At 36.3% G+C, this 25,922-nt stretch overlaps 6 protein-coding genes and 1 long non-coding RNA gene across 8 annotated transcripts in view; 3 read left to right on the top strand and 4 right to left on the bottom strand.

The window, feature by feature from the left end:
• Window positions 1-5,425, bottom strand: part of LOC134750504 (equilibrative nucleoside transporter 1) — a 45,295-nt gene extending 39,870 nt beyond the window's left edge. For both annotated transcript variants that reach the window (XM_063685689.1, XM_063685690.1), the window contains exons 1-2: window positions 5,273-5,425; window positions 30-184 (exon numbers count right to left, since the gene is read on the bottom strand). In XM_063685689.1, coding sequence (XP_063541759.1) covers window positions 30-120 — 91 coding nt within the window. In that variant the 5' untranslated portion in view covers window positions 121-184; window positions 5,273-5,425. The remainder of the gene's footprint in view (window positions 1-29; window positions 185-5,272) is intronic.
• A 412-nt stretch (window positions 5,426-5,837) lies between these two features.
• LOC134750582 (uncharacterized) lies at window positions 5,838-8,122 on the top strand. Its single transcript, XM_063685791.1, has 2 exons — window positions 5,838-6,196; window positions 6,362-8,122. Exons 1-2 carry the CDS (start codon window positions 5,956-5,958, stop codon window positions 6,553-6,555), a joined length of 435 nt encoding a protein of 144 aa, XP_063541861.1. The 5' UTR covers window positions 5,838-5,955; the 3' UTR covers window positions 6,556-8,122.
• Window positions 8,123-8,426: 304 nt separating this feature from the next.
• LOC134750529 (gastrula zinc finger protein XlCGF17.1-like) lies at window positions 8,427-10,131 on the bottom strand. Its single transcript, XM_063685725.1, has one exon. It carries the CDS (start codon window positions 9,930-9,932, stop codon window positions 8,814-8,816), a length of 1,119 nt encoding a protein of 372 aa, XP_063541795.1. The 5' UTR covers window positions 9,933-10,131; the 3' UTR covers window positions 8,427-8,813.
• Window positions 10,132-10,770: 639 nt separating this feature from the next.
• Window positions 10,771-12,221, top strand: LOC134750614 (zinc finger protein 652-B-like). The gene has a single exon (XM_063685821.1). The coding sequence runs from the start codon at window positions 10,909-10,911 to the stop codon at window positions 12,028-12,030; it is 1,122 nt and encodes a 373-aa protein (XP_063541891.1). The 5' UTR covers window positions 10,771-10,908; the 3' UTR covers window positions 12,031-12,221.
• Window positions 12,222-13,056: 835 nt separating this feature from the next.
• LOC134750465 (zinc finger protein 674-like) lies at window positions 13,057-15,183 on the top strand. The gene has a single exon (XM_063685624.1). It carries the CDS (start codon window positions 13,160-13,162, stop codon window positions 14,264-14,266), a length of 1,107 nt encoding a protein of 368 aa, XP_063541694.1. The 5' UTR covers window positions 13,057-13,159; the 3' UTR covers window positions 14,267-15,183.
• A 130-nt stretch (window positions 15,184-15,313) lies between these two features.
• On the bottom strand, window positions 15,314-16,932 carry LOC134750604 (zinc finger protein 616-like). Its single transcript, XM_063685809.1, has one exon. It carries the CDS (start codon window positions 16,779-16,781, stop codon window positions 15,327-15,329), a length of 1,455 nt encoding a protein of 484 aa, XP_063541879.1. The 5' UTR covers window positions 16,782-16,932; the 3' UTR covers window positions 15,314-15,326.
• A 1,767-nt stretch (window positions 16,933-18,699) lies between these two features.
• On the bottom strand, window positions 18,700-22,247 carry LOC134750623 (uncharacterized). The gene is made up of 2 exons (XR_010128571.1): window positions 18,949-22,247; window positions 18,700-18,779 (listed from the first exon to the last, which is right to left on the bottom strand). It is a non-coding gene; the product is annotated as an uncharacterized LOC134750623 (long non-coding RNA).
• Window positions 22,248-25,922: the final 3,675 nt, after the last annotated feature.

Here is a 25,922-nt window from a genome sequence, read left to right as displayed (position 1 = left end):
TACTATTTTGTAATTAAGGATTGCCTCACCTCTCGCTCCCGTAGGCATGACGACGGCATTCCTCTGATCTGGTCGCAGAAGGCTTTCGGCCTCCGCTCCTCCTTGGTACGACATCTCCATTGCCGCTATTCCAATATCATAAAACGCACATCAGTAGTCTAATGATCTTGATAAGCGAGGTTATCTGAAACAAAGTGAGTTTATTAAGCCCGGTTCATATTTGTCTGACGTGTCGTGTTGTGTTGTGTCGTGACGCATATCGGTATCATACATTTAATATGGTTGCGTTCACATTTGTCTGATGCACGCTGCGTCAGACAAATGTGCACGCAACGATATTAAATGTATGAACCCGATATGCGTCACTACACAACACGACACGACACGTCAGACAAATGTAAACCGGGCTTTAGTGACATAATTTCTGAGAATTTTTATAACTATTTCTACTAGTGACTTTACGGAAGACGACTATGACAGTACAAGCGAGATAAATAAAAAGTAAGTTACGCATACGCTAGCGAGTATGTCAGTGTCAAGCTCGTGGTAAGACTACTGGCCAGTAATATAAATGAAATGGGCAGAAATTCAGTATTTTAAGGACCTTGCGTAATACGCATGCTACTGTGCATATTATCTAAATACCTATTCGCTTTAGCTTATCTTATCTTTATGCGGTACAATGATGTTTTACAAAGAGAACAATAGTGTTGTTCTAGTCACTTGGTTACATAACAATGACTTGTCTCCGTGGCCTGATAATAAATATAAAATCATTTTCAATCAAGTTACAACAGGTCAATAATACATATAAACCTTCATCTTGAATTACTCTATTCTATTTATTAAAAAAAACCGCATCAAAATCCGTTGCGCGTGGTTTTAAAGATCTAAGCATAGGTACATAGGGACAGACAGACAGTAGGAAGCGACTGTTTTATACTATGTAGTGATTATAATTATGTAGTCAGGGCCGGATCTAGGGTAGAGCGAGTGGAACGGCCGCTCTAGGCGCCGGATGGCAAGGGGGGCGCTAAAATGGCAAATGAGAAAAAAGTTTTAAAAGACGCTAGTGTGACGCGGGCCCAAAATACGGTTCGTTTTGCTTTTGGGTTTTTACCCAAACGAGCGCCAAAACCCGATTTCGCTCTACCCTGATTAAGGACTCGGGCCGGCACAGTATGAAGTGATATAGTAAAATGGCAAATAGATTTTGTAATAAAATCAAGTCAGTTAATTAGGGTTGATTGAAACTCTCGTTTAATTTAGTACCTATCTGGAGTTTAGTTATCACTGTTATCAGTCAGTAATATAAAAATAGCAATTAGTGCACCTACAACATTATTTATTCATCCTTAGGTATTTAATGTTAAATTGTGTTGTTTCCAAGCAAAAAGTCCACATTCAAATTTACAATCAATGTTTTTAATCCGATGTGTTAGTTTTTAAGTAAATTTGTTTATAAATATAATAATAAAGGCTATTATGATTATGATTATGACAATCAATGTAGGTCAATAATATTATTATAATCAAAAGTATAATATTTAAATTACAACATGCTAATCCTAAAAACTACATAAGATTTACACATCACTATAGTATAAATAAAACAAAGTCGCTTTCCGCTGTCTGTATGTCTGTCCCTATGTATGCTTAGATCTTTAAAACTACGCAACGGATATTGATGCGGTTTTTTTTTAATAGACAGAGTGATTCAAGAGGAAGGTTTATATATATAATTTGTAAAGGTTTTGTGTAAATTAGCTGAACTACCCGTGCGGAGCCGGGGCGGGTCGCTAGTCAATAATAAATTCAAAACAACAAATTTCAATTAGGTACCTTCCTACTAAAAAGATCACGACTTCGTCTGAATGTCAAGTCAAGGTAACTTTGATTGGGTACCTACAATTAATTTTATGACTGGATGAGTAAGTACTCCATAGACACACAAATTTACCTATAATTTTTTGTTTAGAAAATCTGGCCGATTATAGGATATAACTGATCTCATTTTTTTTTATTTTATATATTAGCCTATTTTGGTGTCCCACTGCTGGGCAAAGGCCTCCCCTCGTTTTCTCCACTCGACCCTGTCATCGCCATTTTCCCACCATTTGGGGTAGAATGCGTCCAAGTCGTCCCGCCATCTCCTTTTTGGTCTGCCTGAACCCCGGCCTGCACCGTCTATGGTGCTCCGTGGGTCCCACTCAGTAACCATTTTGGCCCACCTTTCCGGGTGCATGCGACAGACATGTCCCGCCCAGTCCCACTTAAGCTTAGCGGTCTTGACGCCTACATCTGCAACTCTAGTTCTGGAGCGTAGTTCCGTGTTTCTGATTCGATCAGTTCTACGAACACCTAATATACTACGCTCCTAATATACTATGGAGCGTAGTAACTGAAATCATAATCAAATATATTCATAGTGGGATGGAAACAGATATAGTAGTTTTTCTGGTCACAACATAAAAATTATTTGAATTCTAACAATAAGTGGTTTAACATTTAAAACCTTTGCGCTTTGAACACATATTAAACCACATTTACAATCGGAAAACTGTGTCTAACGTCGGTAAATAAAGGTAACAAAATAAATTCGCGATAGATAGATACTTGATTTATCATCAGTAAATATGTAGTTGTATTTTGTAGATACATAGTAGGTAAGTAGAATATCATCTTGAAATGTTTGTACATCACAAACAGAATGTGTCAAGGTTTGTGATATTGTAAACCAATGATAACAATACCTAGTATGTATAGTAGGTACATATTCTATGTGTTCTGTGCATTGGAATGGAATAGAATAGACAATCAGCAGAATTCAATATGTTTTGCATTGTAAACAATATGCATATGCAGAATGGTGTCATTAATTGAATGTACAAGTTACATTTAAGCATTCAAGTTTTTAGAGGTCAAAATTTTATACTATAACTAGCGACCCGCCCCGGCTTCGTACGAGTGCAATGCTGATGTATTATAGACATAAACCTTCCTCTTGAATCACTATCTATTAAAAAGAAAACTGCACGCACGCACGCACGCACGCACGCACGCACGCACGCACGCACGCACACAAACACGCACACGCACGCACGCACGCACGCACGCACGCACGCACGCACGCACGCACGCACGCACGCACGCACGCACGCACGCACGCACGCACGCACGCACGCACACACACACACACACACACACACACACACACACACACACACACAGGCACATCTAAACACAACAAAAAGGAATTTAAAATGTAATTGATCTGTATAAATAGAAAGGTATTGTTTTTAGCACAGAAACAATCCCTATAATAAAATCATTTACTTTAAATTTAAAAAGTAAAAATTTAAATTGAAAATGTAAATGTAGTTAATAAGCTATAATATATTATTTCCTGTTTTTTATACAGTTTCCATTGTCTGGGATAGGACACTGACTTCTGTAACACAGGTTTTTACCTAGCTCAGAAGTGAGGGACTTCAAAACATATTTTGTACTTGCTTTTGTCATTATTATTATTATTATTTTTTATACTATGTAGTGATTATTTCTTGTATAGAATCAGATGCTCAAAAATAATATGTCACATACTTTGTGGTCACATCATTTGTATTTTTCACTGCCAGAAATTTAAGACAATCATTTGTTAAAAATTGTAATAGATGTCATATATTAAAGAAAAAGTGACGAAGCCCTCCTATTACAATTTTTAATTTATATATAGTAGTGTGACTACTTAAAAAAAAAACACAAATCAAAATATTTAATAAAATAATTTGATTTGTTCCCAAACTTGTTCACAATCATTTGTGTCGTCTTCAAGCAAAAGGTACCACTTTGTCGCTTGTCATAAGGATGCTCTTACAGGTTATTTTTACTTGAAAACGTCACATTTATATAATACTCTCAAATGAAATCTATGTTTGGACTGGTTATTTGCCACAAGTCACAAATAACTTGTGGATACAGGAGGATCTTCTGTCCGCATATGACCCAAGTAACAGGTTCAGTGTTCAGTATTTAATGAGTCACTGATTAAATTAATATTTAGGTACACTCATTTACTAATGACAAAACAGACGGCTACATAAATATCTATATCATAGGACCTTATCAAAAATAAAGTTCAAAATTGCCTATGCTGTTGAACATACAATCAGCAGCAGAAGTTGCTAAGCGCGCATGGTGTTCATAATCAACTGAACACAACATTATTGCTTAGAGAAACACCCCTTTATTCATAAACGTCTACTAAAGTTGAGAAGCCGCTAATAATCGTTTGACCCTTTCCGACGTATTGGTTGGGACAAACAATTATTAGCAGCTTCTCAACTTTAGTAGACGTTTATGAATAAGGCGGTAGGTGTGTGCAGGTCATTTTGAACACCTTAGCTGTTTATCTACTTTTGCTTCTGCCTGTACCTTTCAATGGGTACTCTTATTAGTCTTATTACAAACCAGTGTCATTTGTAGTCACAACAAAGGGAGCTAAAAATGCAGATTACCCATTTAATGACTCATTGGCTCTGGGTTTGAATAAAAAACAAAAGCCAGTCACTTAACAATAACAATGGTTAAGAAGAAAAGAGGATGTAGACATTTATTATTTAAAAGAATGCTGGGAAAGTAAATGGAAATATAAATAGTTTTAGTTTTACTAAAATTGTTTTAGTAAATTACTTGTCTAACCAATTTTGACAAATTGTAGAACATTATTATTTCTAAAGTAACAAAAAAATGCGATGCAAATCGATATCTATCAACGAACATAATAAAACAATAAAAGGAAAGAAGAAAACTAGTGAAATTTGGCTTCCTATTTCTAATACAAGAATAACGTTTTTTTTTTTGGTAAATAAGAAAAAGTTAACTTTCGTTGCAGTTCACTGACCAATCAATGGCCATTCACTTCGAATAGTTAACTAATGATACGGGTCGATAGTTACAACATTCCGAAATCAACTTCTATTATGATAAGACGAACGTGGGAAGTGACCCTAAGATTTCATCCGGAACATAACCAAGTAAAACTACATTTAGTCATTTACATACTGGCCTAGCAACCGCCGCTTTAAACGGTCACTTTTTTTCTTATAAATAGCTTTCTGGACTCATGAAAGGGAAAACTGACTTTATAATTTACAAAACAAATATTAAAATCCACTGCAATGCAACTGGAGCAAATAAACGTGTTCGGCGGGCATTTGGCGCGTGGTCGTATCAATATACAAAAATATAGACGACAATTTCTAGTACTTACCAGATTATAGTCAATGTACACTACTCGTTCAAATGTTCCGTCACAAATATTATATCAAATTACTTATATAAGTTAACTGTCCATACTCAAATTATAAATCTAAAGTAACTATAAAGACACGTGCAGCGCAACACGACCGCATCGGCCCGCCGCGTTCATTGCACTTAACTTAAATTAAATTCGGGTTGCTAGCCTTCCTGTAGTGTGTTGAAGTATTGAAGTGCTAATGATTTTTTAAACTTTTTTGTCAAAAAATTCATTAAGCGCTAATGGTTATTTTTTATTTTATATGTTTTGAAGTTTAATTTACTATATAGAAAACAGTAATAACTAAATTGTTATAGTTGGTCAAACCAAATTGTCAGTAAATAAGGAAAAAAACTAACTCAATTACTCATCCTTTTCTTTTGGGTGCTAGTACTAGTGTAAGACAAAGTTAGTAACATTCTCTCTGTCTATGTTTGAAATGATACAGTCCTTTGACAAAGTGTCAACTTAACGGCAGATTTTTTCTACACTAGCAATCGTAACAATAATTTCTTGCAGTTTCCGTGTTCTATTTTTAAAATTAAATAGGTACTATAAAAAAACGTATTTTCAGCAGTGAATTAAAATAAAAGTTGATTTACTTGGTGCAAATTAAACAGCAAGTGTTATTTGAAACAAAATAACATCAATACACTATGGTCAATCCGAGTTTAGCATATGAGATTCTTTTGTATATAAATTCATTTTATTTTGGACTCTTCTCAACATGTGAGCTGGGCGCTCTCGTACTGAAGTCTTTTCTTATTAGTGGAAATTATAAAATTGTCGAACAAGGTTATATATTGATTGGAAGAGATTATGGTGTGCTCATTGGATTATTTATCGTAGAAGCAGCCAGATTGTTTCTTGGAAGGAAGGGTAGCCTTAGTGAAAAAGGTAAGCTATTAATACAAAATATATTTTATTACTGGATCGCCTTCGTACCTACAATAAAATTAATTTATACCTGAGTAATTACTAATATTTAACTCTTTGCTTTCTTCACCAGTACTAATTTGATGAGTATATACAAATATAAAATTGAAAATTTTCTTTCTACAGATCCTCCAGTGATGTTTTCAGTGTTCCTAACACTACCTTCTATTGGTGGGGTGCTATTTCTCTTGCACTGGCAACAAGTAGTACTTCGGATTGAGTATATATGGTGTACCTTGATGCTGTTATTGCAGTTAGCCGAGTTTGTGTTTGCGTGTGTGTTCATAGTCACCATGTGTCGGGGCCCCTCTTATGACTGAGTAGCCAATCAAATCATACCGCTACCACCAGAGACGAATCAGGATGGAACTAAAACTACATGTATTGTAATTTGTTATCAAACAAATTTGATACCTTTTACATACTATATAACACTAACCAATTGTATGAAAAGTTTGAAAAGCGTCTAGTTTTATCAGCAGTATACTTAAGAAGAGTTTTTATGAGTAGGTAATTTTATATGACCATCAATATATTTTTACTATACAGCTTGACTATAAATTATCTAACGGGAACAAATCAAATTATTTTATGAAATATTTTCCCCCCTCGGCCACCAGTGGACTTGGTCACTTTTTCTTTTGTGTATGATATCTATTTCAGTTTATAAATTATCTGTCTTTTCTATAGACCGTTTCTTTACATGTATAGTCTAAATAGAAAGGGAAGTACAAAAATATGGAAGTATATTTGATGCAAATCTGAGAAATAAAGAACTTCCATAATATAACCTAACGTTTCTACCTAATTTTTTTGGAATATTATTCTATGTTAAATTAATATCTTAATATTTAAGTAATTTTTCATAAGAAGCTATATTTCTAAAAATATTTATAAAATCTTTTTACGGTTTAGTGCTCCAATTATATTTACAGAACAGAATGTGTAATTCAGTTTACATAACATTTTATGTACTTATGCAGTATGAAGATGAAAGAAACAGGAGATTCTACTCTTATCACAAGTTTCTACATTGATATAGATAAAGTAGTATCTTCCTCTTGCCAATATTTAGAATTTTAGATTATATTTGTATCACAAATGTAAGACACAGAGATAATCTTTGTGCTAACAAAAAAATCACAGTGTGTTTTTATGGTGTGCTATTTTAATACTATGCATTTGATGTTAAAAAATATGTTTATAGGAGTTTTTACTGTAAGTTCCTCAGTGTGTTACCTACCTTTTTATGCTCTCTATCTTCATGTTTTAATGAGTAAAGTTAACTTTGTGCCACTAGATTTCGCCAATCACTATTTTATTGGAGGTTTAGATGGGTATTTTATTCAACCCAGAGATAGGTAAATGTATACTGGGCTAGACTGAGGTCTGTAGATTGTCAAATATACTGTTAGGTATGCTGGATCAAATATTGAATTGTTATAATCTTTGATAATTTTAGCTTAAGGTGCATTCAGTCTTAAATCAGGGAGCTGGTGGGTTTAAAGTTCTAGGCTAGGCTCCGCCACTGGTCTCTAGTCCAAATAATAAATGATGCGTAGCCTGAACACAGGCAGCTTTAGGCCTGCCCAAAAGAAACGGAAGTGATATTGTGGCCTTTTGATAGAAATTATACACCTATTCAAGGATTGTTATTTATCAAAACCTTCCATTGTGTATTAGATTTTTATAGAACCAAAGATTTATCAAAGGAGATTGCCCTCTTATTTACTTAAGATATTGTGTGTGTATTTACATAAGCTTTAGACACCTAGCACTTATATTATATTGTATTGTAATACAGCAAATCTGAAATGAAATATTGATTTTTTATTTCATTTCATTTATTTAGCATATATAAGCATTAGTGTTATACCAAAGCGCTTACATACTAGTCACATCAAATAACATTAAACATATATATATATATATATATATATATATATATTTATATTTATTATATTAATACATTTGGTTGTATTTTGTTCCAGTATTAAATTTTTCTGGTGTTTTCAATGATGTATTTATAATATTTTTACAATCACCTAGTCCATTGATGTAAGATAGATTATGTATTTTAAATAAAGTCAAAGTAGCGCAAAATATTTACATACTTCTACAAATTTGAAACTTATAATATAAAAAATATAATCATGCATTGTGAGAAATAAAAACATAGTGAAAGTTGATTTAATTTTATTGAATAACGCCTAGTAAATATTGTTGGTCAAGCAAATCTTGTCAGTAGAAAAAGGCGGCAAATTTAAAAATGTAGGCGCGAAGGGTTATCATCCCATAAAAAAAAATTGCGCCCTTTTCTACTGACAAGATTTACTTGACCAACTATAGGTATAATTTTAGAATGGGATGTTAAAGGAAAGGTACTAACAAAACCAACAACCTGATCAATTTGTCATTTAAGGTGCCCACTGATTATCAGTCCGCCGGACGATATCAGTAATATTTGACAGTTCCAAACAACTGACAGGCTGATATCGTCCGGCGGACTGGTAATCAGTGGGCCCCTTTAGTGTGTTACTGGCTGGAATTATTATTCTTTTTCCATGTTCATTTAGTTTTAAATTTGCATGTGCTCATCACTTTGTTTTCTGTATTCACTCTGTAAATATAATGGCACTCTTCCTTTAGCCATCTTATCCCTTTTGTGAACCCTCAATTCATGTCTCATCAATGCTTTTCTTGTGCCATACTTGCTTCCACACATTCTGCACCCAAAATCTTTGATCCCTACATGATCTGATTTAAAATGTACATCCATATCGCACTTGGTGTAAAATCCCCTTCCACAGTCAGAGCATTTGAATGGCCTTTCTTTCCTATGTGTTAGTAGATGCCTATTGAGGTTGCTGCGAGTCAAGAACCTAAGCTGGCACTTGTCGCAAGAAAATGGTTTGTCTCCAGTGTGTGTTCTCATGTGAATCCTAAGCGACTCAATAAATCTGCCTCTGTATGGGCACACTTGGCATTGGAATGGTAAGTCAAAACTGTGCAACTGTAGATGTCTAATTAAATTGTCTTTTCTATACAATTTGCCACAAACTTCACATATCAAATGTGATGCAGTTTGATGCCTGACTAAATGTTTCTTATATAACTGAGCTGTTAGCAAACGGTGACAAATAGAACATTGTATCCTTACATTCTTATGTTCCCTGGAACTTCTGTGTCTTGCATATTCTTCATTTGTTCTAAAACTCTTCTTACATAACTTACAGTTATGGGATTTTACGGGTTGCAATTGAGATTCGTATTCATCATTATGAGTGATTTCATCTGCATTTGTTTCATGATCATAATCAACAATGTCAGGTGCTTCAGTGTCTTTTTCTAAACTTTTCATAAGCAATGTTTCAGTATCTTTTGCAGTTCTCCGAAAAAGGAGGGCAGCATCAAGCAAGGCGTTACAAGCGTCACACAAGTGCTGAGGATGATTATCTTCCTTATTAATTACTATGTCACCAAATAAACATATATCTTCGGATATATCTCTACACCTTTCATCGCCAAATATTGGTATACTACCTTTCTTTAAACATACCCTGCACCGGAAAGTATTATCTGAAGTGTGGTCTGTAATTATTTGCGCATTGTTTACGTTCCCATTTGTAAGATTACGAAGTTTACGAGCCATACGTTTCTTTTTGAGTAACTTTAACATATAGTAAGTAGCTGCCATTATTAAGAGCTGAGATTGAGCGTCAATTGTCTAGTTATTCACAGTTTTTTATACGCTTTATGTTTTCCGTTAATTTAATGTTATGGCCCATGTCAATATTCATTTTAATACCGCTAGATGCTAGATCCCAATCATCCCAATGTGGAAAATTGAATGAAAATCATTAAACTGATTAAACCCAATCCCCATTCCGAAGCAAATTTAATCTGTCAGCTGTTGTCATCTACTATTCAATCATATTCAATTTACTCTATGGCTGTCATTGTCATTCACGACTTACTACAGATGTATTTTCCTAGCTCATTAATTTGTAGAACGTAATAGAAGAGATATAGTTTGTCAAGGGACTGTCTCATTTTAAACATAGACAGAGAGAATCATACTATCTTTGTCTTACTCTAGTACTAGCACCCAAAAGAAAAGGATGAGTATAGTTTTCTTTGTTCCTATTTACTGACAAGATTTGCTTTACCATACCAACTATATCTCTCTATTGCTCTCACTTATGGGTGCGGCTGCGGCGCATCAAGGTCGCGTCGTAATCTGTTACGGTATTCGCGCCTAAACTTGTTCCAGTGCAAAGAATATAATACTCACTTGATTAAATATTACATTATAATTCAATAATAATATAAGATTAGTGCTAAACAAACTTATAACTTTGTTCTTTATGAGTTTAAATTTTAATTTTTTTTAAATAAAACAAATTCAGTCCGTTTTCACATAGAAAAATATTTTTGAATCATTATTGTCACCGTGATTTTCTGTATAGTCTGTATTACAAACAGTCGTTGTAAAAAAACAATGCCACAAACAAAGCCTTTGCAAGAATTGCAAGTGAACTAAGTGAAATGCATAGTTAGTGCATCATTGTGAATAAACAAATAAAATAAGATTAATTAAAACCAGCCTAAATTATTGGTAGCTTCGAAAATATCACTTCTATTAATTGTAATTGCAAAGAGATCAGAGAATAATGGTAACCGCCTATTACATCTCGAAATTATCTAAGAAGTCCGATAATCTAGCCATTGATGAGTACTATCAATATTTACTAAAAAACTTCGTGTGCTTAAAAACAGCAGATGATGTTCAAAATCGATGCAGAGTGTGTTTAAAACCTAGCAGTGTCTCTATATATGATAACTATAATTTGTCCGATATATTAGAGGTATTGAAAAGTTGGAGTGGCATTACTATCGAGGAAAACGATGAATATCCTCAAAGCTTATGCACGAAATGTTACATGTTTATTAAAACGGCTATTTTGTTCAAAAAGAAAGCGCTGCAAACTGAGGCAGCTTTAAAGCAATATCAATACTTTAAAGCTGAAGCTAATTGTGAGGGCTCAGGTCTGAGTCAGAACTTTAATGATGATAGTAAGCATGATGATGGTGATGAAATAACAGATCAGCTAGATGCTGACGGAGATACCTGGGAGCCTGAGGAGGAGCCTGCTATAAATGTTCCGGTTAAACCAGAAAAGAATGAGGAAAAAGTAAAACTATCACCTAAAGTCACGTGCCGAATATGTGGTAAAATTGTAAACCGATCATACTACAGAGAACATCTCACAATGCATGACCCTAATCCCCATCAATGGGTCTGTGAGGTCTGCGGGAAATCCTTCCGCTTAAGATGTGCATACCACAACCATAGCTTACGTCACAGGAATGATTTCCCTCACAAATGCCCCATTTGTCCTTACCGGGGCCGCTACAAGGAGCTACTGAAAACTCATATGCGAACACACTCCGGAGACTATAGATACATGTGTACTGAATGCCCGGCAAGATTCCTTTTTAAAAGTAATCTAAACACACATATGCTGAAACATAAAGAGCCTCAATTTAAGTGTGATTCTTGTAAAAGAGCTTTTCACTCCAAGCTGTTTTTACAAAGGCATTATGAGGCAGACCACTTGGGTATACGGAACCATGTTTGTAACATTTGTGGAAAGGCTTTTGGTTACCGAAATGCTATGATGAAACATCAACGGCATGTTCATAAGAGAGAGAAGTCTATGTTTGGGAGAATGCCATCTTATTTAGCTGAAAATAAGCAGCAGCAACATAATGATAATCAACCTAATATGTAAAAAACAAGTGTGTGCGTGTAATCTTTACGTGCGATTGAAGTAAAACTTCATTGATGATGACATTTATCGCTATGTTGGCACTTTGACGTGTGTCCTATTGTGCGTGTGTCACTACTAAGCATTACTTCCGTCAGAAAAAAAACTGAGTTACCCTCTAGTCACGCCTAAAGAAGTTTTACTTCAAAAATCTTTAAAATAAAAATAGACCTCTTTGTAATACAAAAATTAACTGTATTATTACATAAATAAATCTTTGCATAATTATCTTTTTTATATTGTTTCTGTCTATCCTAACATATATTCCTTGTTAATTTTTAAGGCAAATATTTTAGAATATAATAGAATAGTTTTTATTCGTAAACACACAGACAATAGACATACATTAAAAGAACATAGTGAAAATAAAGTGTCACGAAATGGCCCCATCTCAGCATGCTGCTGGCGACTTCCAGCGCGATTTTAGTTCATCTATCCTGATGTTTACTGCCCAAGTGCACGCCAAGTCATGAGGTCATGCCCATGTAGTACAGAGGGCCTACCGCGAACCATTTAGTTCGTTGGCTGGTCTGATCAATTTGCCTCTGTTGCTCGAATACTCGAAAGGCGCATAACGAAATTTCGATGTCCGCACCGCAGTGATAGACCCAAAGAGTATAATAATATATGTATAGTAAGATACAGGAAGTAACTAGTTAATAATCTGTGGTATACAGTATGTACAGTATAGTAAATGACATGAGGTCAAGGTCAATGAGCTTTTGACAACCAAGAGTGCGTTCGGTAAAAAATAAACCACTATAAAAAATTTGCGATTATGCTGCTACTGATAAACAATAGTCGTACAAAAAATAACATAAAATTGTGGTTTTATAATATGCTTGAATACTTATTTCTAGTGTCAACGATCTTGTATATTTTTTTATCGATTTATTGGCAAAATAAACAAATTCCTTCGAGGATTATTTCTGAAGTTCTGAACGGATGTTAATTGTCGTACCTACCTGTCATATCCGTGTATACAAAAATCGATGTAATTTTTGATTATTTTACCATGAACTAGTTACAAATGCAATAACATTTTATCTTTATGTAAATTTGTAAATTAGAGAAACCTTGTAAATTATTGACCATGGTGTCGACTTACTACTTGGTGAAACTCTTTCAAAAAGCCACTTACGAAAGACTAAAGCGCAACCTTGATGGTGTCGGAGAGAGCTCAACTTCGGGTACTTTTACCACTAATAATACAGCAGGACACTCAAGGAATATCCTCGTCACTAAAACTTGCCGTGTGTGCTTGAAAGAAGTAGGTACTAGACCTATTTTCGGCGACGAATCTCATTCGGACATCTCTGTAGCTGTCCGTGTTTTTGGTGACATCGATGTTAAAGAAGAGGACGATTATCCGAAATATTTATGCGACGCATGCCACACTTTATTGGAAGCCGCTATCTTATTTAGAAAATCAGCAAAGCAGTCCCATCAAATACTGAGAAAACGGCATGTTAAACAAGAAATTCATCATGATACGCAAGACGGGGACCTGGAGGAAACCAAAGAACAGAAACCTAGACACATCCGGCCTTCAATACTTGCAAATTTCTTCTCTCCGATAGATAGTTCTGATAATTCAAAGGATCCTAGTAAACGGAAGAAAACAAAAGTCCAATGCCGAATATGCAGTAAAATAATAACAAAGGCTTACTATAAGGAACATTTTGCCCTCCATGACGCTACTATAGTCAAATACATGTGCGATGTCTGCGGTAAATCATTTCGTCAGCGCTGTGCATACAAGAATCACTATTTCACTCATAGCACAGACTTCCCGTACAAATGTACAATGTGTCCATATAGAGGACGGAACTCGGGCTTACTAAACACACACATGCGAACACATACCGGAGATTACAGATACATGTGTTCAGAATGCCCCGCTAGATTTCTGACGAAAAGTAACTTGAATAAGCATATGTTCAGACATAAGGAGCCGATGTTCAAATGTGACACTTGTCATCGAGCTTTCCATTCTAAACTAATTCTTGAAAGGCATTTTGAGGCTGAACACCTAGGAATAAAGAATCACATTTGTAATTTGTGTGGAAAGGCATTTGGTTATCGGAAAGCAATGATGCGGCATCAACTGGATGTGCATAAAAGGGAGAAAAAGGTTAATGGGAGGACTCCATCATATTTGGAAGCAGAGTTTAAGAAGCAACAAGATGAAGTCATATAAATTTATAAACTTGTATAATATCAAGTGTGGTTGGTATTAGAAAAATCAACAAGTTACTAAAACTAAATTCTCCTCCCCTGTTTCCTATAAACGTTACTGTTCACGCAAGGAAATTCAGATTTAATCAGTAATTTTTTTGTTACTTACTTAAATTTGTGACATTCTCGACCAAAAGGTACCACATTGTCACCTGCCATAAGACAAGTTATTCATATAAATATATGAGTAAATTTCGTCCTTCAGGTAAGCGACAATGAGTACCTTTTATTGAGTGTGTCACATTTATTTAACTTATAGAATAAAAATGTAGTTACAAAAGGCAAACTTAATGCAACAAAGTTAAGAATGCCTGTCAAGTTTTAGAGGCCAAATAGATTATCAGTGTGAAAACATCATTTTCATCTTAGATAATTTGAATGAATTTTTATTTTTTATTTCTATACATATAAAAGTTCAACTTATTTATTTAACCTGTCTGTGTACTAAGGACCCTGACCGAAATTTCAGTCATGTTTTCGCATTTTTTGGGGTCCGTGTCCATACCCAAAGGGTAAAAACGGGACCCTATTACTTACTCCTCTGGCCGTCTGTCACCAGGCAATATCTCATGAACCGTGATTGCTAGACAGTTGAAATTTTCACAGATTTATATATGTTGCCGCTATAACAACAAATACTAAAAAGTACGGCCCTCCTGGTGGGCAACAATTTTTTCTGCTCTATGCAGCACAATTTTTGACCACTAGACATGAGAAGTTAAGACACAATTTATGGCACCACCAACCAAACATATCAAAGACAGGTGACATAGCCAAATGTAAATTGAATTTAATTGTATATGCTGAGATCTCTGTAGTTTTTAGATTGCAATTGTTGTACCTACTTGTATAGTTCATTTTAAATGAACCGTGTATTAAACTGTATTTATTAAAAAAAAATTAAAGGGTGTGGTAAAACATTTCCTAAAGACTTATTTATTTAAAAATTAGAATAAAACCTTTCACTAAAGGAGACAATAAAAGACTTACCATTTGTTAAAATATTTTATTTATCACAACTTTTAATTACATTCACCAATGTTATCATTATTCCTATCAGCTTCTAAATACAAAGGCAGTCTTCCTTTTCCATTTGTCAATTTTTCCCTTTTGTGGACCCTTAGCTGATGGCTCATCATAGCATTCCTGTACCCAAAAGCTTTTCCACAAATATTGCAGACATGGTTCTTAACTCCCAAATGGTCTGCCTCATAATGCCTTTCAAGTTCCGGCTTAGAATAAAAACCTTTCTTGCAATTCTCACATTTGAAATCCACAGGGCCTTTGTGTCTTTGCACATGTTTGTTAAGGTTACTCTTCGTTAAGAAGCGTGCTGGGCACTCCATGCAGCGATGCTGATAATCCCTTGTATGCGTTTGCATGTGCGTCTTCAGTAATCCAGGATGCCGTCCTTTGTATGGGCAAAGTGAACATTTAAATGCTAATTTGCTGCCATGAATCAAACTATGGCGTTTAAAAGCGCTCTGCTGAATGAATGATTTGCCGCATGCATCACAAACATATTTTGACGAGTCATTATTATGAATAGCCAAATGGAATTTATAATAATGTTTTTCATAAGACTTATTGCAGACAGAACATTGAATACGCTCAGATTCTTTTTTGTCTTTATTATGTGTGTTCGTTATATGATAGTTGAAGTATGTTTTGTTGTATGTCTTATTACAAATAGGACAAGTGAGCTTGTCATCCTTACTATCAGGTGAATGTGCCTCCACATGACGGCTGTAATAAGCTCTGCTGACATTTTTGAAACAAATTTCACATTGAATCTTTTTGGAATTTCTGGCTTTTTTATGTTCTACAGATTTTTTATGGTTAGAATATCCTTTAGCTGTCCTGAAAGGAATATCACAAGTTTTACACGTATATTTTTTATCTATAGACATATTAACAGTGCTATCTTCAACAAGTGGCAGGTTTTGGTTGACATTGTTTTCTTCACTATTAAATGAATCATTAAAAGCGCCTATTGCAGCTAAATCCTCATAGATGTAAGAAGGTTCAACAACAATTTCTTCTTTAATATTATTTGAAGAGTTTTCAGTCTCGATATCCGCATTGCTATCTCCAATGTCTAATAACCCTCCATCAGGTTTTACAGTATCTAAAATATTATTTGTAGTATTGGAATCATCTTGATATTGTTGGCTTTTAAGTTGCAAATCAGTTTGCTGTGCTGTCTTTCTGAAAAATACGGCTGCCTGCAGCAACTTTTCACAAGACTCGCAAATGTATTTAGGAAGATTATCGTGACTTCGTATCTCAATACTTCCAAAGGTTTCAATGTCGTTAGATATGTCCGGCGTTAGTTCGTCACCAAATATTGGGATATCGGCTGCGTCTAAGCATACTCTGCATTTATTGGTTAAAACAAAGCGTTCATTATTCTCAGATTGTTTTGTTTGATTGCACTCGACATATTCGCTGTTGTTAGAGCTTACGTTGGGTTTCATGGTTAGAACTTCAAGCACTTCTTATGGGACGCTTTGATTTAGTAGTAATAGTGTTAATTTTCCATAAAATAATCAACCGGCTTCATAAATTTTCTTTTCGACGAAATGCCTTTATTGCCTTTCGAGTTTCGAGACGGGGGAAAATGTGACAATTCTATTTTGACAGATGCAACTTAAAACGTTGGGATTGTTCTGGGTACATTGAAAAAAGCTTCACTTTTTTTTTGTTCTGAATTTAAATTTAAGTTTGAGCAAAGTTATGCTCTACCAGACGGGCGTACCGGAGCGCGACCTTAGTCCGGTCCGAGGCCTGAGGGCCTACCACGAAAGTTAGACCAAGCTAAGTTGGCAGCGATTTTGGTAACCCCTAATGTGCAAGTGTTAATTAAACGCCATTATTTCATATTAGTTTGAGGTTTAAAATAACACGCACAATCTTATCTAGGCCAGGGGTCACCAAATGGCGGACCGCGGTCCGCATCCGGACCGCCGTTTTTTATTTTTTTGCTTATTTAATAAACTCAATGAGAAACGGACCGCGGATGGTCATTTTATTTTAAGAACCGGACCCCTGAAGAAACTAATTGGTGACCCCTGATCTCATCATCATATACTTAAGAGTAAGTCTCTTGTCGGTGGAGCAATTTCCATGTTTCGCGGTCCTCTGCCTTCTCTTTGACAGCCTGATACGACACGACGTTGAGTTTTTCCTTTATTTGATGCATGTACGCTCTCCTTGGTCTTCCCTCCTTCCTCTTTGCTTCAACTTTCCCTTCTATGATGTTTTTGATAAATTCGTCGTGTCGTATCAGGTGCCCAAGCATCTTTCCTCTTCTATTATCTATAGTTCTTAACAAAGTCCTCTTTTCTCCTACTTTACGTAAAACCTCTTCGTTGGTTTTTTTTTCAGTCCAACTGATCTTAGCCATTCGACGCCAGTACCACATCTCAAAAGCCTCCAGCCTCTTCCTATCACGTTGCCTCATTGTCCACGTTTCGCTTTCGTACAGTGCAATGCTCCAGATGTACACTTTTACCCCTGATCTAGGCTATCAAAATCGCTGCCAACTTAACATGGTCTAACTCTATCATTAGTGCATATTCAAACGCTAGAGAGGCAAATAACGAAATTTCGATTTTCGTGTTTCCCGGTAGACCCTCTGTTCGATCGACAGTTATAAGTGAGAGCGAAATATGCTGACCGGACCAAGGTCGCGGCCCGTTACGCCCGTCTGTAGTTTTAGCGTAGTCCGAGCTCGGCTCCTTTCGACTCAACATTGCTCCGAGCAATTATTATGGCGTAACACACCATCGTACCGCACCAAGGTCATTGTGCGACGGTGTGTACCATTGTGCGGTTGCCTTTAGGGTTGACACAATGCGACGACCTTTCCGTGCACGACCACAGATAAGATAGGGACAGCGTGATTCGTCCCTGAATCGCTCTCAAACTTCGGTTTTGTAAAGGTCCCTCCATGTTCGCGCATAAGTGTGGCCCTGGTACTTAGGAAGTGTCCTTTCTGTACGGTAGTACCACAGATCATATAATGTAGTACTATTATTTATTCTGTGTCCATGTTTAGCTACAAAATGGGGTCCTGGCTGTGTAGGATTCCGTAGATGCAAAACAGAATCCTTTTACTTTTTACTGAATAACTGGCAAGTGTTTTTTACTAATGACCAAGTTGGCTTGCCCGACTATACAGTCTGGCAAAAAAGAGTAAAAATTAAAAAATGGCAACACTGTAGTTTCATTCATCCCTTTCAAATCAATCTAAGAAAAACGGGCGACACTACAGTGTAGCCACTTTTTAATTTCTACTCTTTTTTGCCAGACTGTATCTGGCATCTGAACTTGACATTTTTATTTTATTTCCCGCCTGTTTTAAGTTGGCAAAACTACTACAAAAAAAGTGTCTGTCAAAGCAACTTTTATTTACTTACATCATGATAAAAAATTAAAATAAATAATAAAATGTCATTACAAATCAATGAGGGCTATCGTTTTTTTGCTCACCAGTTGGCGCCTCTGTTGATGGTGGTCCAAAAGACTAAAAAACAGCTGTCAGCCATTGAAGTGACAAGTGACATTTCGAACTATGGAAAAGACCACCATCTACACTAGCGCCCCTAGCGGCGAATTCATACGCGTTAGCCCTCATTGCACAAAAATCACAGGCGAACCTGTATTTGTGTTGTATCTGAAATACAATATGAATAAATTAAATATTTTATACAATAGGTAAAGAATTCAACTAAGTTTGAAAATAACGATGTAGAAGAAGAAATTTATCAAAATGTAAAGTTTACCGTAATAAAAATAATAAACGAAACCAGGTTGTACACAAGCGTTATTTGTCAAATTTTCAAGAATATCTTTCGCTAGGTGTCGATAAAAAAGCAGAAAAAGTATAAATAAAATGTTGATTACACATCACACGCACGTATTTTTTTGTGACTACAATAGTAAGCCCGGTTATATTTTGAGACCGAAATAAAACAAAATAATCTTGAAACAGGGATCGTTACCGGTATAACTTAAAATCAAAATATCATATCGAACAGCATGTTATACGTCATTATGACGTCGCTGACGTCACTTAGCTACCTGCGCACGTAGCATTTGAAATATTTCTTTGATATTGTAGAATGGTAAATAGGTAACGACAATAGATCACCTAAATGAAATGGAAAAATATACATAAACAACCGAGATACCGAAATTGAATACCGGTTAATTTGTATTAAAAATATACCGGTTTTCGATCCCTGTCTTGAAATATGACATTGCTATCAGCCTATGTCCAGCGGCGAAGATATGCTATAGTACCTCGGCTATGATGGTCGTAGTTGTCTACGTGACAGCGTGATAAATACAGAGTGACTCTTTCACTCTCTCGTCATTAAAAAGTGATATCTGCTTTGTCAAGCCGATAACAGCGTCCATCATATGCCACCTAATTTGTCTACACGGCAAGTCAACCCCTAATACAAAGCTATTACAAATCTACGGCCCTATAATAACTTAGCTATTAGGTACGTTTTGAGGTATCCAAACTGGCGCGTTTGTGGTCTTGTTTTAAGTTTTAGAGTAGGTATTTCCTGTTTGCAAGATCCTTTTGCCTGTTCATAAAAATGTTTCAATTGCAAGCTTTTATTACAAATTGCGTTAAGGTTAGATATCTTTAGATATAAGAATTGTTTATTTAAAAGAAAAAACCTTATTAACATTGTATAATATCCTGCGGCCCCACACTAGGCTATGCCTGTCACTTGGTAGGCAGACTCGGGCTTAAAAAAGTAGTTACATAAAATAGCTAGAAGAAATAATCTTTCCAAAATTGTGATATTTTCCACATGAAAAAAATCTACGCGAAATTATACAAAATGGAAACCGTCAATTCCTATAGTAAATACTTGGAAATCCAAGATTTATTTACAAAGTATAATTATCACATTAAACACCTTCTAAAACAATATCTGTACTTTCCATCTTTCTTTCTAGTTTAAAGTAAGGTTTTCCCGAGGGGCTACAGTATGGGGTTCTTTAAAAAAGGAGTGTACAGGTTTTTAAGGGGTCGGCAACGCGCATGTAATATCTCTGGTGTTGCAGGCGTCCATAGGCTACGGTGACTGCTTACCATCAGGCGGGCCGTATGCTTGTTTGCCACCGTCGTGGTATAAAAAAAAAGTCCAATAAGAGCAAATACAAAATAATAATAAAACTGTGGGTACTTAAAAAAGCTAGAGTAGCTAGAACTTGATATTTTTGCCTTCTATTCTAGCCACCATAAGTTCTGCGAAGAGTTGACTTCACTCCCATAGAAAATTTGAATTACGCACCTTTTTCTACTGACAAAGTGGGTGTGTTTGAGTATATATTTTACACTAATATAAGGCTTCTACAGAAGTTGCCACAAATGGCATGCGATTTTAGATAATTGCCGGTTTAAGTAGGAGCAACGAATTCAATCGATCGGTCAAATGCCGCGATATATTGCAAATCGCATGTGTTTATTGATGACGATTGTAGAGGCCATTTAAGCGTCTTATTTTTTTTTTGTCTATGAAATAGTCATGGACAAGTAATCGAAAATAGCCACAAGCGCGTCAGGTTGTCTACCTATCTATACTTCTACTATTATAATACAATCTCAATTCGCTATATAAGGTACATTTGTTACATAGTTACATGGAAACAATTTCAACATTATACACATTTAGAATATTGCGAGGGGTGACCAAACCCGATTAGAATTAGAACTTTATGTGACGTGCTTGGAGTTCTAATTTGAATTTAAAAAAAAAACTCGACTTATCGGGTTTGACTAGTCACCCCTTATAGTTATTGAAATGATACATTTTTAACAACAGTATATATGAAATCAGGTTTATTTATAGTTGGAGACTTCTGTGACACTTGAAATATTGCAAGAAAAGTCCAGTTGCAAGAATACTCTTAAGAATACTATTAAAAAAAGCTATTATTTATCTACTACTGATGGGCACATCTCCATGTAACTGCTTAATAATGAAAGGCATTAAAATATGAGTGTGGGTATTTCATAATACCCAGAGTGCTTTTATGCCTAATTAAGTACAGTTACATATACAATACACTGTTTTACCTGCACACATATTATAAGCTCTCTATAATGTATTCAGGAACCGCATGTTACGATCATGTGTGTAAATAAACATAATAATGTTTCATATTGTTAATATGAAATCATTCAATTGGGTTCACGTTTCCCAGAAACCTCTAACCGTCTTTAAAAAAAAAGCTAGCATAAATTCGTTTCCTTAATTATTGCTTTAAAGTGGCACTAGACATAAACAATTATTATAGTACAGAGGAAGCATTCGTTATAAATATATATTATGCTAAATATTTATCTAAAGCTATATTCACGTTGGATGCGGATCATCGCTATATCCGTGCATAGCGCTGTCTCGCTCACGCACCGCAGCAGTGTGCGGTTTCGCATCAGTGTGATAACCGCGTAAATTGCGCTAAATAATTGGTGCATTGCTTTAAGTTTAAAAAAAGTTGGGGTGCGTTCGGCTGCTGTTAGACGTGATTTGTCCAAATATGGTAATAGAGGAAAATTGGTATTTATAAACGAAAATACCGTATTTATTGTACAGATAAACATTTTTTTAATTTCTTGAACCGTATATACCTATTATTTAAACTGTTGTCAGTTTCCTCTCACATTCGGACAACCTTGTTTAGTGTTTATTTTATTTTAATTTTTTAATTTAGTGCTCCAGCATTATTAGAACGCACCCGTACTCAAGTGTGGAGCTTAGTTAAATTACGTATTTTTATTACAAAATGTACAAAAATGCATTGACCTCTATTCTAATTACATTTTGTGAATATCTGATCAACTTTATAAGTTTATAGTTGCAAAAAATAAAAGTTTTCATTTTCATACAAATTGTATGGGAAGTTTTCTTCAATTTGTGGCTTTTCTAGCCGGAAAATTTTTTTTGGTTCTATACAAGCTTTTGATACTAAAAAGGAACGGGATCGATTGACTGGTGATCTTCTAGTGTATCTCACTCACCGCTGGGCTTCGGCCATTGAGAGTCAAGGTGAGGCATTGGCAGTTAGCCTAGATATAGCGAAGGCGTTCGATCGGGTCTGGCATCGGGGTCTCCTGTCGAAGTTACCATCTTATGGATTGCCGGAGGGACTATGCAAATGGATCGCTAGCTTTTTGTCTGGCAGACGCATACGAGCCGTAGTAGACGGAAGCTGCTCCAATAGCATGGACATTAACGCTGGCGTTCCGCAAGGCTCTGTGCTATCCCCAACGCTGTTTTTGCTGCACATCAATGACATGTTGTCTATCGACGACATTCATTGCTATGCAGACGACAGTACTGGGGATGCCTATTACGCAGGCCGTGCCAACATCCCTCGTTCCGTGGTGCTAGAGAGTCGTGAAAAGCTTGTGTCGGATATTGAGGGCACTCTATCCAGAGTTTCGGTGTGGGGCCGGGACAATTTAGTGCGATTCAACCCCACCAAGACACAAGTTTGCGCGTTTACCGCTAAGAAAACCCCATTTACTGTGGTCCCACAGTTCGAAGGCACAGCCCTTACCATGTCAGGGAGTATTGGGATCCTCGGTGTCGACATCTCCAGTGACGTCCAATTCCGTAGCCACCTGGAAGGGAAGGCTGATCTGGCATCCAAAAAACTCGGTGTGCTCAATAAAGCACGGCGATACTTTACTCCGGGGCAAAGACTGCTGCTATATAAATCGCAAGTCAGACCCCATATGGAGTACTGCTGTCACCTTTGGGCAGGAGCACCTGGATGCCAGCTTGGACCCTTCGACTCAGTCCAAAGGCGCGCTGTACGAATCGTCGACGATCCCAAACTCACAAGCGGTATCGAACCTTTAAATCTAAGGAGAGACTTCGCCTCCTTGTGTGTGTTCTACCGCTTGTACAATGGGCTGTGCTCTGAAGAATTGTTTGACATGATGCCAACGGCCGCTTTCTATCACCGCACCGCTCGCCATCGGCAGGGTGTTCATCCTCACACCCTAGCACCTAAATGGTCGCGTACTGTGCGGTTTAAGAGGAATTTCCTCCCGCGTACGCTTCGGCTGTGGAATGAGCTCCCTGCCGAGGTTTTCCCGAGGGGCTACAGTATGGGGTTCTTCAAAAAAGGAGTGTACAGGTTTTTAAAGGGTCGGCAACGCGCGTGTAATATCTCCGGTGTTGCAGGCGTTCATAGGCTACGGTAACTGCTTACCATCAGGCGGGCCGTATGCTTGATTGCCACCGACGTGGTATAAAAAAAAAAAAAAAAACATCAAAAAAAAGTTTATCAAAAATGACCTTTTTCTCGCAGCCTGTGTTTTTTTCCAAAATCTAAAAACGCCAATATTCATTAATTTGAAATCGAGGGAAGATCTTCTAAGACCGTTTTCGCGTAGTAGCATGGGATCTGGTAGCTGCCCTCACTGACCCAATAAAAAAATCCACCCTGTATACAGTGGAAATAGCTACAATATTGAAGCGATTACAATAAGGCTAATGAAAGTCTCTACCCAGGCTTTTAATGCAATAAAATCGCGTGCGCTACAGTGGCGCCCACCTAGTGGCAAAAAAGAGAACTTTCGTTGGCCACAATTCTGTCCTAAAGCCTTTGGAACTCGCTGTACATAACCAATACGTGTACGTACCCATTGTTGGTGAGCGCATGCCACTCGCTGATACACAATGGTCACGCGCTCACCAACAATGGGCACGCGCACAAAAGGAACAAAGACTTTCTTTAACAGATTAGTGTCTTTGGCGAAAAAATCATTTGAGAAGATGCAGATACAGCGAGCTGTAAAATTGCATGGAAACATTACAGCTGAATGTACCCAATAATATTGTTTTTTTTTTCTTAATAAATAAAAAAAACTTTAGAGGTCAACGCACGATAGACATTAAGATAACATTTATTGGAAAGGAGGACGCGATTTTTGGGACACATAGAAAACTTTGAACAAGTTGAAAAACTCTAAATATAACTAACTTACATGGTATACTCAATTTTACAATTGACTTGCGATTCAAATACTATATTAGCTAAAGTATATTTGTCAGATGATTTTGTTAGAAAATGAGCCTCTGAAAATGGCAAAAGTTTTTATAAATTTCGAAATAAGTAATCGAAGCTTAATTTGGTTCTGTATTTCACATAAATTATACATATTTCTAATTGCTTCTTTTAGCTAAAAATGCTTTAATTTATCTATGACGTCGGATCCAGACGGGTGTAACGTGTAGATAACGTGTTAGCGTCAACGTGTGGACGCGCGCTAAGAACCGACAGGCGATGGATCCGGCACGAGCGTTACATGTAATGCTCGTAGTGCCGTCCACACGCAGAATTCGTGTTACATTACACGTTACAGCTTACAGCAGTTACAGCCGTCTGGACCCGGCTTTAGAATGAGTATTATGGTTTACACTGAGGAACTAAAATAGGCTAACTGAAACAGAACAAAGTAAAAAATGTCAATATAAACGACATGTTTTCATAGTAATTTGTCATTACTGATGACATTGTCACACTTTGTCATGCAGAGTTAGCTTGGTTTGGCTCTATACATAAAGTAATAAGACGCACAAGGTCAGATGGATTGCATCGTTGACCTGGTTTTGACAACTAAACTAGGTAGATGGCACTGCACGCGTTTGCACATTTTGATGTCCAGTTAACCGGAGTGAATAGGGACAAAACTTAAAATGTGATTTACCCGACAATTTCTTCAAAAATACCCACACAAATTGTATCATTCGATTGAAAATAATAGTAAATTTTGTATGATACTATATTTGTGTGGGTATTTCTGACGATATTGTCAGGTAAATCACGTTTTATGTTTTGTCTCTATTCACCCCGCTTGACGGTACTTTGGTTGTCAAGCGTTACTATGTTCATTTATATAGTCTCCATGATGTTCATATTTGTTACGCACAGCGCACAGCGTCATCTAGTAAAATGTCATAACTAGTCTAACTCAGCTAAGAAGTCAATTTTGACAGTCTTTATGAATTGACACTTATATATACACTACTTATGGAGTCTCCATGTACACTACACTACTTATACTGACACTAAGGCTATCAGTTAAACGGTAGGTCTTAGCTTCGTAAATATTAGGGTCAACTTCATAACTGTAAAAATTTACTTCTTAACGTACTGCGACTATAAGCCTGTTATTAAACGCTTTTTACTTTGAAGCGCGATATAAAAGCTTACTTAGATAATGAGTAATTAAGATAAGGAAAATAAATTATCAATTAATTTTTAACGTCAGTAGACCCTTAGTCGTTAATTATTCAACAAATGTTTTTTAATTTCTAATTAGCATACATTATTTCGATACAAAACTGTTATCCTTTTTTACAATACTGATATTTGTTTAGGACAGGGGTCGGCAAACCGCGGCTCGCGAGCCTCATGCGGCTCTTTGGAGGTAGTGTGTTGACCACTGAAAACATCATTTGCGGCTCTTTGAGACTCCTAAAACTGGGTATTTAACTAGCTGATGGCTCTTCTTCTCAGTTTGCCGACTCCTGTGGGTGTGGGAGCATGGTTCCATTTTTATCGCCTGCCAC

The sequence above is a fragment of the Cydia strobilella genome, chromosome 20, assembly GCF_947568885.1.
Source record: "Cydia strobilella chromosome 20, ilCydStro3.1, whole genome shotgun sequence".
Classification (NCBI taxonomy): Eukaryota; Metazoa; Arthropoda; class Insecta; order Lepidoptera; family Tortricidae; genus Cydia; species Cydia strobilella.
This window is presented reverse-complemented; position numbering and strand designations above follow the sequence as displayed.